Source organism: Hemibagrus wyckioides, linkage group LG22 (assembly GCF_019097595.1).
Source record: "Hemibagrus wyckioides isolate EC202008001 linkage group LG22, SWU_Hwy_1.0, whole genome shotgun sequence".
In the NCBI taxonomy this organism is placed as follows: Eukaryota; Metazoa; Chordata; class Actinopteri; order Siluriformes; family Bagridae; genus Hemibagrus; species Hemibagrus wyckioides.
In genome coordinates, this window is record NC_080731.1 from 10,195,067 (window position 1) to 10,210,445 (window position 15,379).

At 38.7% G+C, this 15,379-nt stretch overlaps 1 protein-coding gene across 2 annotated transcripts in view; it reads left to right on the plus strand.

Moving 5' to 3' along the window:
- iqgap2 (IQ motif containing GTPase activating protein 2) overlaps positions 1 to 12,175 on the plus strand; it is a 36,388-nt gene extending 24,213 nt beyond the window's left edge. For both annotated transcript variants that reach the window (XM_058375446.1, XM_058375447.1), the window contains exons 19-38: positions 28 to 198; positions 1,301 to 1,384; positions 1,668 to 1,739; positions 1,848 to 1,917; positions 2,039 to 2,247; positions 2,359 to 2,511; positions 2,690 to 2,853; positions 3,125 to 3,349; positions 3,515 to 3,655; positions 3,986 to 4,070; positions 4,220 to 4,452; positions 5,606 to 5,738; positions 6,874 to 6,976; positions 7,361 to 7,502; positions 8,449 to 8,536; positions 8,852 to 9,064; positions 9,569 to 9,729; positions 9,816 to 9,959; positions 11,016 to 11,124; positions 11,347 to 12,175. In XM_058375446.1, coding sequence (XP_058231429.1) covers positions 28 to 198; positions 1,301 to 1,384; positions 1,668 to 1,739; positions 1,848 to 1,917; positions 2,039 to 2,247; positions 2,359 to 2,511; positions 2,690 to 2,853; positions 3,125 to 3,349; positions 3,515 to 3,655; positions 3,986 to 4,070; positions 4,220 to 4,452; positions 5,606 to 5,738; positions 6,874 to 6,976; positions 7,361 to 7,502; positions 8,449 to 8,536; positions 8,852 to 9,064; positions 9,569 to 9,729; positions 9,816 to 9,959; positions 11,016 to 11,124; positions 11,347 to 11,460 — 2,814 coding nt within the window. In that variant the 3' untranslated portion in view covers positions 11,461 to 12,175. The remainder of the gene's footprint in view (positions 1 to 27; positions 199 to 1,300; positions 1,385 to 1,667; positions 1,740 to 1,847; positions 1,918 to 2,038; positions 2,248 to 2,358; positions 2,512 to 2,689; positions 2,854 to 3,124; positions 3,350 to 3,514; positions 3,656 to 3,985; positions 4,071 to 4,219; positions 4,453 to 5,605; positions 5,739 to 6,873; positions 6,977 to 7,360; positions 7,503 to 8,448; positions 8,537 to 8,851; positions 9,065 to 9,568; positions 9,730 to 9,815; positions 9,960 to 11,015; positions 11,125 to 11,346) is intronic.
- Positions 12,176 to 15,379: the final 3,204 nt, after the last annotated feature.

Below are 15,379 nucleotides of genomic sequence, written 5' to 3' on the forward strand. Positions count from 1 at the left end.
CTCCTTTGAATCATGTTTCTGACTTAGATGGTTGTAAGCCGGGTGACAGCAGAATATAACCGAGAACAGCTCTGGCTGGCCAATGAGTCGCTCATTATACAGATGCAGGCTTGGACTCGTGGATATCTGGTGAGGCGGGCCTACAATGACAGACTGAATTATTTCAAGCAACAAGAGCCAAGTGTAGTTAAATTACAGGTAAGACTAAAATATCAATTCCAAACTATTACATGGAAAAAATGCTATACTAACACATATTCTAGACTGTAGAATTAACAATAGCATTTAAGCAATTATGTCATTGATTTATGCCATCGCAATGAGCTCTAGCATCAACAATATCAGTTATGATTTCATATCTCATGTACACCGATCAGGCATAACATTATGAGCACTGACAGTTGAAGTGAATAAGACTGATTATCTCCTCATCATGGCACCTGTTAGTGGGTGGGATATATTAGGCAGCAAGTGAATATTTTGTCCTCAAAGTTGATGTGTTAGAAGCAGGAAAAATGGACAAGCATAAGGATTTGAGCGAGTTTGACGAAGGGCCAAATTGTGATGGCTAGATGACTGGATCAGAACATCTCCAAAACTGCAGCTCTTGTGGGGTGTTCCCGGTCTGCAGTGGTCAGTATCTATCAAAAGTGGTCCAAGGAAGGAACAGTGGTGAACCGGCGACAGGGTCATGGGCGGCCAAGGCTTACTGATGCACGTGGGGAGCGAAGGCTGGTCCGTGTGATCCGATCCAACAGACGAGCTACTGTTGCTCAAATTGCTGATTCTGTTAATGCTGGTTCTGATAAAAAAGGTGTCAGAATACACAGTGCATGATGGGTCAGGGCTGTTTTGGCAGCAAAAGGAGGACCAACACAATATTATGCAGGTGGCCATAATGTTATGCCTGGTCAGTGTAGCTTGTAAGGTTGTAAGGTACCATTGTTGCTGATATGTAGCTGGTTCCATTTCTTTATCCATAAATATCTGCTCCCATCAACACAGTTAATCTGAATTCCTGACAGTACCCTTTTCACTGTATTCACTACACAGGGTATAACATACTACTGAAGGTCATGCATCGCATACTACATTCTTAACAGTGCACCATTTAAAATTCAACAAATTGTGGTTTTGTTTTTAGGGATCTAAAACTGTTATATGGATTTCTGTAATTACTAATGTCTATTAAACATGAATTTGTTCCAGCAGACATAACATGTATAATGCCTAATAAATAGTCATGCAAGGAGGTTTATTTGTGTACACTGTCGACTGATGTTTTATCCTGTGTGTGCAGGCATCCTGGAAGGGATATAAACAGAGGAAAGCTTACAAGGAAAGGCTACAGACATTACAAAGCAATGTGCAGACTGTGGTCAAGGTAAACAGTCTCTATCATTGTTAAAGTCATGCACATAAACATATATTTATATGTTATTATTAGTACTGACATAGTAATGAAAAGGTGGCTTACACACTTATAGTGAAGGGTCACTGCAATTAAAATGGTATGGATTTGAAATAGATTTAAACCTTATACTGGTCTTAGGCCAAAACAGGTTAAAGACTGATGATAGATTTTGGACTGGTTTTAGACAGAGATAAATGAGAGAGAAAGAAGAAAACATTGGTTTCTCACAATTATTATTCTCTTTTCAATTTAGTTACAGTCTTTTGTGAAAATGTGGCGGGCCAGACAAGCGTACAGAAAGAGACTACAGTTTTTCAAAGACCATGTAAGTTATCCATACAGATGGGGTAAATGACACATTTGTTGTTAGATTGGTTTCATTAATGGAATATTAGAAAAATTGAATATTACCCTATATCTTTTGTGTGTACAGGAAAAAGAGATAATAAAGATTCAGGCTTTTCTAAAAGCAAACAAGGCCAGAGATGATTACAAAACTCTCAGTGAGTAAAAATAAATATTAACTACATTTAAGGTGTAATACAGACATATTTGTTAACATATTAAACAACTTTTATTATTTTTTTTTATTATTTTCGCTTTTTCTTTTTATGTGTGCTTTAGCTGGTGCTCAGGATCCCCCTCTCTCGGTGGTCCGTAAGTTTGCTCATCTCCTGGAACAGAGTAACCTCGACCTGCAGGAGGAACAGGAAGTGATACATCTCCGTGAAGAAGTGGTAACCAAGATTCGTGCCAATCAGCAAATGGAGAAAGACTTGAACTTGATGGACATTAAGATCGGCCTGCTGGTGAAAAATAGAATCACACTTCAGGTATGAACTAAATACAAAGGGAACTTGATTTCCCTGGTTGCCTTATCTATTGATAGGTGAGAACAGTGGAATATAGAAACCCAGCCATTACTATGTCCTATATTTAAACAGGATGTGGTGTCACTCAGTAAGAAGATGAAGAGCAAAAAGAGCAAAATGACGAAAGAAGATCTGGCCACAGGAGACAAGCAGGGAATCAAAGGCCTGAGCAAAGAGAAAAGAAAGAGACTGGAGGCTTACCAGCATTTGTTTTATATCCTACAAGTGAGTCTTTGACTGATTGTGTTATAGATACAAAAACTTTAGTGTACCTCTAATGCTAATATCACCATGGGTTATTTAAATACCCTGCACTATGGTGCATAATGTTATTAATCTTGGGGAAAATATTGTGTAGTAATCTAGTTTTCTTCAATATTATTATTTTCTGTTGTTGATACAGACACAGCCATCATACTTGGCCAAGCTCATCTTCCAGATGCCTCAGAACAAGTCCACTAAATTCATGGACACAGTAATTTTCACCCTATATAACTATGCCTCAAACCAGCGTGAAGAGTACCTGCTGCTCAAGCTCTTTGAGTCTGCCCTCAGAGAGGAGATCAAGTGAGAAAATACCTAATCATTTGTGTGTGTATGTGGGTATTAACAATAAAAATCTTAACTGCAATAATGAATGAATCAGCAGCAATTCTCAGTTTATCATGACTATTTTCTTTGGGCACTTTACATTAAACATAGATTTACCCATTGAATAATTATTTCACTGATGAAATAATTAAATTGTGCTTAATTTGTCCTGAACTGAACAGCAGTGTGCTTGCATAACAGATCTACTTTTAAAACTATATAACACTATGTGTAATCACATTGCCAGGTCAAAAGTAGACCAAATCCAGGACATTGTCACTGGGAACCCAACGGTCATTAAGATGGTCGTAAGCTTTAATCGAGGCGCTCGGGGTCAGAACGCCCTTCGGCAGCTTCTCTCCCCCGTGGTAAAAGACATCATTGAGAACAAGTCCCTCGGCATAAACACTAATCCAATAGACATCTACAAAGCCTGGGTCAACCAGATAGAGTCTGCAACAGGAGAGGCGAGGTAAGTGATGAAATATATGCATATTATATATATATATATATATATATATATATATATATATATATATATATATACATGAACAAATATTCGATAGATGTTTCATATACAAAAAAAGGTATTGAATAATTAGAATAATTAATACATTTCTTCCTTTGTGACTCTCAGTAAACTACCCTATGAGGTGACGGTGGAACAGGCTTTGTCACACGAGGAAGTGAGGAACAGGCTGGAGGCATCTAATCAAACACTGCGCTCTGTCACGGACAAAGTGCTCAGCTCTATTATGTCTTCAGTGGATGCCATCCCGTAAGATCTAGATCTAACTTTGTGACATTGTGGCCTGTTACTTGGATAAATGTAGTTAAACTTAGTTAAATGTACATCATGGAAATATTTATTGTGAAGTTCCTTATACACTAGGGGGCAGTATTATTGTTTTGAAACGAAATCTACAGACTGACCCTCCCATTTCTATTTCAGAGCTAAAAATTGTAAAGAATTTGCTCAGGCTGGAAAAAATATATGCTTTTTTTGCATATATAATGAGACTTGATGTTACTATTCTTAATTTTTCAGTGAATTGTGGGAAATTCTGTTTCATGCATTGTTTTTTCTCCTTTTGATGTTTTCATACAGCTACGCCATGAGATACATAGCTAAAGTTCTGAAGGATACCCTTCATGAGAAATTCCCGGATTCGTCTGAAGATGATCTGCTGAAGGTTAGATGTGAATCATTTCAGTTGAACATCATGTTGTTTTTACTGTAGCTAGGTAACCAGGGTGTGGGGCAGCATTTAGCATGGATGATATAAGCTCTTAAAAATCCGTGCAAAAGATCTGTTTTTTCTGTACTTTTTTTTCCTAACAGATTGTTGGAAACCTTCTGTATTACCGCTACATGAACCCAGCTATAGTGGCGCCAGATGGATTTGATATCATCGACATGACGGCAGGAGGGCAGCTGCATTCAGAGCAGAGAAGGAACCTGGGCTCTGTGGCCAAGATGCTACAGCATGCTGCTGCTAACAAACTGTTTGAGGGCGAGAGTGATCACCTCACACCCATGAACAGTTATATCTCCTCCACTTACCAGAAATTCAGGTTAGATATAAAACATGCTCCAGCAACTGAGCAAAGAATGAGTAAAAAAGTGGTCTATTATCTGTGTTCACTCTTAAATCGATTATGAACATCATTCTAATTCTGCTCTTAGAATACGTCTAAACTATATTGCCAAACATTTGGGACACCCCTCCAAATTATTTAACTCAGGTGTTGTTTTTCAGGGGTTGGGCTTGACCCCTTAGTTCCAGTGAAAGGAACTCTTAATGCTTCAGTATACCAAGACATTTTGGACAATTTCATGCTCCCAACTTTGTGGGAACAGTTTGGGGATGACCCCTTCCTGTTCCAACATGACTGTACACCAGTGCACAAAGCAAGGTCCATAAAGACATGGATGAGTGAGTTTGGTGTGGAGGAACTTCACAGAGTCTTGACCTCAACCTGATAGAACACCTTCGGGATGAATTAGAGCGGAGACTGTGAGCCAGGCCTTCTCATCCAACATCAGTACCTGACCTCACAAATGCACTTTTAGAGGAATGGTCAAACATTCCCATAAACACACTCCTAAACCTTGTGGAAAGCCTTCACAGAAGAGTGGAAGCTGTTATAGCTGCAAAGGGCGGGCCAACTCCATATTAATTCAATGATTTGGAAGGGGGTCCCAAATATATACAATATAGTGTACCTTGCTGACCTTCTCTAGCCTACTGACTTTATTAGTTACCCTGATAAAATAATTGTTAAAGATATTCAAATAGCATTTAGTTGTATCCAGAATATTATGCACAACTGGGCATACTTAACAATTGTGGTTTCTTAGAAGCTCTTGGCCAATTTTTAAAACTGTAATTACAGTAAGGAAATGTGGAAATTTCACCTGCAATTGTGGTAAACAGCAACAGGTCATTTAAAGTGGAAACAGAAATGAACAGGGAAGAATTGCCTTTGTGCTAAAGTGTGGCATCAGCAAAGAGGAGGGAGGTGTGTCATGACTTTAAAGTAAGCGTGTGTGTGTGTGTGTGAACATTTACTGCACGTACCCCTACTGATAAGTCATACTTACTGGAAATTCCCTGTTTTCTGTTTGGTCTGTCCTTTCATTATTTTCATAGAAATACAATCAAGTGCTGGAGTACAATACTCTTTATACTTCAATAATATACTTCATATGTGCTGTACTTCACAGAGCATTCTTCCAGGCTGCATGTGACGTCCCAGCTCCTGAAGAGAAGTTTAACGTTGATGAGTACTCTGACATGGTGACACTTAGCAAACCTGTCATCTACATCTCCATAGAAGAGATCATCAACACTCATTCAGTAAGCCCATGAGCCCATTTGTGTAGAAGTGACACCTTATTTTTATTTTCTGTCTAGAGAAAGTCTGTCTATCCATAATCCCTCCTTGTAATTACTTTTTGTTTTCGCATAGCTGTATAACTCATAACTGTATTATCTGTTAAACTTCTTATGGAACAGTAGGCAGAATTTTTGGTATCTCCTTGTAATACTAGACATACTGGTAAAGGGGAAAAAGGGTTGCACATGGGAAAAACACTTCTCGTTAGCTGCTAAACATTAAGAAATCAAAGGTGAATTTTATGTTTGCTCCCAAGAGGTATAGGGTGGTCCATCTTTACCAACTGAAAGGAAGATGAGATAAGAATGTCTTGATGTGATAACAAAACCGAATCCACACAGCATTCCAGGCATTTCAGCAACTTAGCAAGACTAACTTCAAGGACATTAAGCTACAATAAATGCAGCGAATGTTCAAAAATACATGAGGATTGCAAAACACCATCCGCAATTTAGACAAAGGACATTCTTTGCAACCACTATCTTATAACCTTGTTCTTGATGATAAAATTCTGGGCAGATTTCTGAAAGCTTTCACTGCATCTACATTTCTTGGTTTTTGTGGCCTTCTTTGTAGACACCTGAGAAAGCACTTAAGGAAGATCTGATGACTTAGCTATGTTACTGAGCCTACTTGTCTTTCTGCATGTTGGTGGTGAAAAGAAAGAGATTTTTGGGAGAGGTATGGGAGAGGTGCTTGGTGTTTTGACTGAGGTGCTTTGAAGCTGTGGGGAATATTGGAAAAATCAGCCTGTTTTCTTATCATACCACCAGTGTGAACTGCTGAAGCTTTGTCTTTATATTGGCTGACTCCCATGCAACAGACTTCCTTACTGCTGACAGAGATAACAGACATTCAGCACATATTATCATGCGCTGTCCAATGGTGAATCTGTTTTGAATTAGCTTTGAAAAACAGTAGAACAAAAGAACACACTGTACACCCGATCTAAGGCTTGTTTGGAGATACTGCATTGACACGTTGCATTATATTAGATAGGGTGTTCATTACTTCCATGTTTTTTTATGAAAATGTATCACCTTGTGTGTTTTACCACCAAATGTATAAGGTGTTTTGCTCACGTTTGTCCAACAGCTTGTGCTGGAGCACAAGGAGGCCATTGCTCCAGAACCCAATGATGTTCTACATGAGCTCCTGGATGACTTGGGAGATGTTCCTGACATGGAGTCCCTAACTGGTAAAATTAGGAACCATCTTGTTCATAAATTTTTTGTTTTTCTTCTGAAAAGATCCAGATGCTACCAAAGCACAAAGTGGGAATGATCTTACCCGCATGTACCCACCCCCTTTCCCTGTTAAATGGTGTATCAGAAGGGTTTATATAGTATAATATATATATATACATTACATGTATATCGTTTTCAGTCTTTCAGTTCAAATATGCATAATAATTCAGGATGACTATTCAGGTTGAAAGAAGGTTTAATAAATGCAGGAACCTAAAAACCTATGCATCAAATAGCTTTATTCCCCTTTAAGGTTATGCTTATGTCACAGTTACGATTTTCATCAGTATTTGTGTAAATAGATAACAGACTAAGAAGCTTTCTCCTATTCACAGGTGAAGGTGCTGTGGATCCAAATGACCCCAACAAAGAAAACACACTGAGTCAGCTGGCTAAAACTGAGATCTCTCTTACACTCACAAACAAATTTGAGTTAATGGATGGTGATGACAAAGACATAAAGGGACTGATGATGAAGTAAGTAATATCTCACAAGCTCTGGTGAAAACCAGAGGTTAAACACCAGTCTCTTTTGTTTTCCCAATGGGTGTGTTTAACCTGACTGTAGTTTAAGGCAATATAATTGTCATGTTGACTGTTATTTTTAAAGACTGCCTTTACTTCCTGTTCCACTATCTCGCAAACCATGGTGGGAAATGATGCGCAAGCCACTACTATCTCTTCCTCTGTTCAAATGATTCTCCTCATGTTTTTTTAGCCACGCTGAATTCCAAGAAATGAGGAGAAATGCTGTAAGTCCATTAGTCTCTAGACCGTAGAGTAAGCATTAGACTTTCAGGATAGAAATCCTTACTGTGCTTATTATGATGATTCCGTCTATATAAGCATATGCTGAGTGATTAAATGTAAACATGATTGTGCAGCTAAAAAACAGATTTTCCTTTCATATGATTCTCATTCCATCACAGCTAGCTGTAGGAACCGGCCCCGGCTGTATTCTATCTCTTCATCACAGTATTCATACGGGGAGGAAGCAGGACGCATGAGTCAGACTGTTCCCAACTGGTGCAGACAGAACAGGGGCTTGATGTCAGGGCTAATTTTCTGAATGTTAACGCAAAGTTTCCTGTCATGGCACACCCTGCCATGATAGGAAGCTTTGCATATATACAATAATAATGAGCATAATTATGTCGTTGCGTGTTCACAAGTCTGGAGGCCTACTTCTGACTGATTCTTCAGCTATGTTTCTAAATACAGAAACCTACACTAAAACTCTCTCGTAGTAAAAGGTTTAGACTATTAATTCTGAAACAAAGGGAAAACTTGTAGATGACTACATGGTTAGTCACAGCCATCGACATAGAAGTCAAAAACAGTTAAACAGAGGTTTAATACTTTTCTTTGACCAGGCATGATAATGAAAACCTGCTGTTTTTCTCTTTTTTTTGTCATTTTAAAGAACAAAGAAGCTGATACTGGATGTGGTGAGAACCCAGCCTGGAGAAACACTGACAAGTATCCTGGAGACTGCAGCTACTTCTCAACAGGTACGGAACTTCTAATTGATTATCCTAGTATTATAATGTGAGCCCTTAATAGAGAGACCATAATACAACATAGGAAAAGCTGAACAGGTCACTGGCCAAGTGACAACAGTACTGTGTTTACTTCATATCTTATATAACACCTTGAATTCAGTTGTACTTTAATATGCACTTAGGGAGATTTAGATTGAACTGGACAATGCCAAATCAGTTATCTGCTATTTGTCCAGGTTTTGTAAGTATTCTTTGTTTGAAACACAGACCCTCAGGGGTCTTTAACCCTGCATAACTCAGACTCTGTGTAAATCTGTCACACAGGAATTAGAGCATGTTAAGATGGTGGAGCGGCGGACGGCACAAGACGCTACTGCACCAGAGGGGCTGAAGAGCAGTCAGGCTGTACTGGAGGACACACAGCTGCCACTAGAACAGAAGAAACGCAAGATCCTCAGGAATCTGCGCACTCTGGAACAGGCTGGCCTTGTCAGCTCTACTAACAAGTACCAGGAGCTCATCAATGACATGTCCAAGGTAGAGCACTGCTATAAGATTGTTGATGTTTCTGGTATTAAGTTTTATTAATATCTAAATAATAATAATAATAATAAGAAGAAGAAGAAGAAGAACAACAACAACAACAACAATAATAATAATAATAATAAGAAGAAGAAGAAGAACAACAATAACAATAATAATAATAATAATAATAATTATTATTATTATTATTATTATTATTATTGTTGTTGTTGTTGTTGTTGTTAATGTATTTATTATTTATATTAATTTATATTTATATAAATAATATAAAGTTCACACCATGATTGTGTGATAAAACATTACGAGGTTATATATTTTGTAAATTCAATGTAATGTATTGCACAGCGCAGACGTAAATTTTTGTGGTGGTGATCTCACACAGGGTCAGCTAAAATAAAAACTAAAATCAAATAACTCCTTCTTGACTCACTATAAACAATTATGCACACAGTATTTTTAAAATCAGTAGGTTAATCATTTTGTACCCTTAAATAACAGGACATTCGCTACCAGAGGCGCTACAGGCAGAGAAGAAAAGGAGAACTGGTGAAGCTCCAGCAGACTCTGAGTGCCCTTAACTCCAAGGCAGCTTTCTACCAGGACCAGATCAACTACTATGACACCTACATCAAAACCTGCCTTGATAACCTCAACAGAAAGTGAGCGGCAAAGTCTGCATTCTTTTCACCTTTTGAAAGCCTCAGTGTCATTCAACACAATGCAACTTAATGCTGTGTCTTCACAGGAACTCTCGCAGATCCATCAAAATGGACCGAAGGAATGAAGAAAAAGGAAGCAAGAAGTCGAAGCAGCAGTCTTTGAAGTATACAGGTGCCAGGTTGCATGAGAAAGGCGTCATACTGGAGGTTGAAGGCCTCCAGACTAACCAGTAAGTCTGCATTCAGTTTTAATTGGGAAATGCATTTTTAATATAAATTCATACTCTGAAAACCTATGCTTAGTGCGTAGATAAATTTGATTAAATGGATGTGGAAAATTATATTCTCTTCAGAATAGTAAGAGTAGCAGTCGCAGGTGCTAGGGCAGCATTTTGGGGTACGATATTGCTGGAAATAAATAGCTCTGTATGAGCACTGGGCCTTAATGTTTTGATCTTAAAACAATAGAATTTGTATTAGTGGAAAGCCAGCTTTACACGTGTAGCACTGATAAGTAAACTTAATAAGAGGGGAGATATTTTAAAGCTTGATAACCTAACAATATCATGGTATCAAATCGATATAAAAACACACAAGCTGATCATTAAAGATTATAAGATAAGTTTATTATAGATTATCTGTGAACTTTCTTGCATATATAACAAAAAACAAAGGGGCGAAAAGATCAAATATTTGAGCGAGACTGACAAGGACCAAATTGTGATGGCTAGACGACTGGATCAGAGCATCTCCAAAACTGCAGCTCTTGTGGGGTGTTCCCGGTCTGTAGTGGTCAGTATCTATCAAAAGTGGTCCAGGGAAGGAACAGTGGTGGACCAGAGACAGGATCATGGGCGGTCAAGGCTCACTGATGCACGTCTGGAGCAAAGGCTGGTCCGTGTGATCCGATCTAAAAGACCAGCTACTGTTGCTCAAACTGCTGAAGAAGTTAATGCTGGTTCTGATAGAAAAGGTGTCAGAATACACAGTGCATGACTGGTCAGGGTGGTTTTGGCAGCAAAAGGGGGACCGACACCAATATTGGTCATAATGTTATGCCTGGTTGGTGTACTGAGAGGGAGTTTTCACTAGGTTTCTCTGTTCAAGTCCCGTGACTCCTTTTTTCAAATTATTATTATAATTGTTAATAATAACAGAAGCTAATAAGGTCTACCTTCCGTTTGACATGAACAGTCTTCTGAATTTCATATATACATATTTGTGTTTTTTTTTTTTTTTTACAAAACAATTGCTGGATATGATTTTTCCTTTTGTCTTGTCACTAGGTTGAAAAATGTAATGTTTGACATCTCACCCTGTGAGGAAGTTGGGGATTTTGAGATAAAGGCGAAGTTTATGGGAGTTGAAATGGAAAAAGTCCAGCTGCATTTCCAGGTGAATCCCTCTGAAACGTTAGGATATGTGTGCTGTCAGCATATTCTTGTATTTCTTGCTAACTTAATCCGTAAAGGAGAAAAAGCTTCTCAGATATAACCTGCCTTACTGTAATTATTTGAAAACTTATCATGTTAACAGAATTTAATTTTATGTTTCTATTACTTATTACATACTATATGTAATATTTATATATTTCTTTTGTCTGTTTTTCACTTGCAGGATCTGCTGCAGCTGCAGTATGAGGGAGTTGCAGTCATGAAAATGTTTGACAAAGCCAAAGTCAATGTTAACCTCTTAATTTTTCTACTAAACAAAAAGTTTTATGGAAAGTGACTTTAACATATGAACAGTCGTATGCAACGCTTAGCAAGATTGGAGTGCCTTCAATTTACATTGGTTTAATAAAATCCAGGAGCAGCTAGAGCAGAAAATTCTGGGATTGGGTATTTAATTGTGAGATATCTAAACATATCAAGAGTTTAAATATCAAGGCTGTAGCACTCATGCTAAAATACTGTGGTATTGTTTCCCAGAAGCATTGCACTTAAAGATATGGTTAAGCAAAGTATCCCATTATACACTCTCTCTCTCTTAGTTAAGCCGGTGTGCATTTGGAAACTTTTAGAATCCCGGAATCAAACTAAAACCAGAAAGACCAGCACATCATTCCAATGAATCGCCTGGCTGACATCTTTTATTTTTATGTACCCCCTTTTCCCAGTAATTGTACATGAATTATATTTTAAATTGTATTAAAATTGAAGTATATATTTTGTATTTAGGTAGGATTGTATGTGAAACACTGTTTTATATTGTTGTAAAAAAAAAAGAAAAAAGGGAAATAAGTTTTTCAATGACTTTCACAATGCACTACTGCCTCCTAAATGGAAATTAAAATTGAAATAGCCAAAACAATTCAATAGCAATAGATACAAATTGGAAAGCCTAGCATGTGCTTTCGCTGTTTGTCTCTTCTCAGTAATCCTCAAGTTCTTAATGTGATACACTGAAATGATGACTATTAATAAATAAATCACATCACCAGTTATCTTGCTTGCAAATGTATGGGTCTGCACACTTTTCAAGCTTTTGTGTGTCTGTTTATAGTGCCACCTGATGTATTGGCACAGTTCATTAAAATGCTTACGCTATACTGCCAAAAGTTTTGGGACACCACTGCAAATCATTGAATTCAGGTGTTGTTTTTCAGGGGTTGGGCTTAACCCCTTCCAGTTCCAGTGAAAGGAACTCTTAATGTTTCATCATACCAAGGCATTTCGGACAATTTCATGCTCCCATATTTGTGGGAACAGCTTGGGGATGACCCCTTCCTGTTCATGACTGTGCACAAAGCAAGGTCCATAAAGACATGGATGAGTGAGTTTGGTGTGAAGGAACTTCACAGAGTCCTGACCTCAACCCCATAGAACACCTTTGGGATGAATTACAGTGGAGACTGTGAGCCAGGCCTTCTCGTCCAACATCTGTGCCTGACCTCACAAATGTGCTTCTAGAGGAATGGTCAAAAATTCCCATAAACACACTCCCAAACCTTGTGGAAAGCCTTCCCAGAAGAGTTGAAGCTGTTATAGCTGCAAAGGGCGGGACAACTCCATATTACATTCATGTGCATGTAAAGGCAGACGTCCCAAACCTTTTGCCAATAAAGTGTATGTTTAAGTGAATGGCCATCTGTATATATATATATATATATATATATATATATATATATATATATATATATAATTAAATTAGGACACCCCATTAAATATTCAGTTCTTTATTAAGAAATGTCAACATGTGAATTTCTGATCTTGTAATATTTCACCTGAGGAAAAAGTTAGAACACCCTAAGCCCTAATAGCTAGTGTTTCCTCCAGTGGCTGAAATAACCTCAGTGAGACGTTTCTTGTAGCCATCTACCAGTTTCTGTCTTCGACTGGAAGAAAGTTTCCCCCACTCCTCAGTGCAGAATTCTTTCAGCTGTGTGATGTTTGGGGGTTTTCTTGCATGCACAGTCAGGTTCAAATCACCCCACAGGATCTCAGTAGGATTTAGATCTGGACTTTCAGTTCAGTTCCACTTTAGCTTCAATTTTTTGTAAGACAGATGGTCTTACATGTTCTTCAAGCACCTTCTGATACCATGTAGAATTCATAATGTATTCTATGATGGTGAGCTGGCCAGGTCCTGCTGCAGCAAAGCATCCCCAAACCATAACACTTCCACCTCCATCACAGTTGGTATGAGGTTCATTTGCTGAAATGCTGTATTTGGGTTACGCCAAACATGCCCTGTCCAGATAATTCAAAGATAATTCGAAGCACATTACTCCAGAAGTCTTGGCCTTCGTCTCTGTGTTCTTTGGGAAACTTCAGTCTTGCCCTTATGTTTTTTTAGACAGCAACGGTTTCTTTCTTGCACACCTCTCATATTAATTAAAGTTGTGTAGTCTGTTTCTGACTGTGGATTCATGCACTTTGACATAAACTGTAGCAAAGGAGACGTCTTTAAGCATCTTTGCAGTCTGCTCTTGGGGTGAATTTGCTTGGACGGCCTGACCTGACCAGTTGTTTTAAATGTTCTCCACTTGTAAATGATTTTCTGGACAATGGAATGGCTGATTACAAATTCTTTTGAGATCTTTTTATATCCCTTTACCAGACTCATAAGCATCAACAATCTTCTTTCTGAAGGCTTCAGAGAGCTCTTTGGATCGCACCATGGTGATGCCTGAGGTTTAAATAAGGCAAGCCTCCTTCAAAATGCTCTGGAACAATGTTCTAATCATTTGCACCTAATGTGATACGCCTGTAGGACGTTTTATCCATTTTAAGTACAAATAAAAGTGGGGGTGTCCTTACTTTTTCCTCACAAGAGGAATTTTACATATCTGATATTTTACAGATCATTTAAAAAAAGACTTTTCTTTGGTTTTATTTGTTTTGTTATATCACTTGAATCTTTCAATATTGTTAAAATGAAGATTAAACGCCCATATGTTTCATGGGGTGTCCTATTTTTTTACATATACACTGAACAAAATTATAAACGCAACACTTTTGTTTTTGCCCCCATTTTTCATGAGCTGGACTCAAAGATCTAAGACTGGCGTCATGTGGGTGAGCGGTTTGCCGATGTCAACGTTGTGGATCGAGTGGCCCATGGTGGCGGTGGGGTTATGGTATGGGCAGGCATATGTTATGGACAATGAACACAGGTGCATTTTATTGATGCCATTTTGAATGCACAGAGATACCGTGACGAGATCCTGAGGCCCATTGTTGTGCCATTCATCCACGACCATCACCTCATGTTGCAGCATGATAATGCCCGGCCCCATGTTGCAAGGATCTGTACACAATTCCTGGAAGCTGAAAACATCCCAGTTCTTGCATGGCCAGCATACTCACCGGACACGTCACCCTTTGAGCAGGTTTGGGATGCTCTGGATCGGCGTATACGACAGCGTGTTCCAGTTCCTGCCAATATCCAGCAACTTCGCACAGCCATTGAAGAGGAGTGGACCAACATTCCACAGGCCACAATCAACAACCTGATCAACTGTATGCGAAGGAAATGTGTTGCACTGCGTGAGGCAAATGGTGGTCACACCAGATACTGACTAGTTTTTGGTGATGGCTAGACGACTGGATCAGAGCATCTCCAAAACTGCAGCTCTCGTGGGGTGTTCCCAGTCTGCAGTGGTCAGTATCTATCAAAAGTGGTCCAAGGAAGGAACAGTGGTGAACCGGCGACAGTGTCATGGGCGGCCAAGGCTCACTGATGCACGTGGAGAGTGAAGGCTGGTCCGTGTGATCCGATGTGCTACTGTTGCTCAGATTGCTGAAGAAGTTAATGCTGGTTCTGATAGAAAGGTGTCAGAATACACAGTGCATGATGGGTCAGGGCTGATTTGGTAGCAAAGGGAGGACCAACACAATATTAGGGAGGTGGTTATAATGTTATGCCTGATTGGTAAATATTTATATATGTGACCTTTATCATCAAGATCCCTTAACACACACACACACACACACACACAGTAAAATAAAAATAAAAAGATACAACAGTTCTCAGTTCTTCCTATATCTTATTTAGATTTATCTGAAGTTTCTAATTCTAAAGTTTAAGCCAAAAGCGTCAGTACAGGAAGTAAAAAACTCCTGACAGTTAGGCAATGTCTCCAGCGTCACTGCGCTCATGGGAATGTTCAGAAGAACAGAAAACATTTAGGCACGCGGGGGCGTTT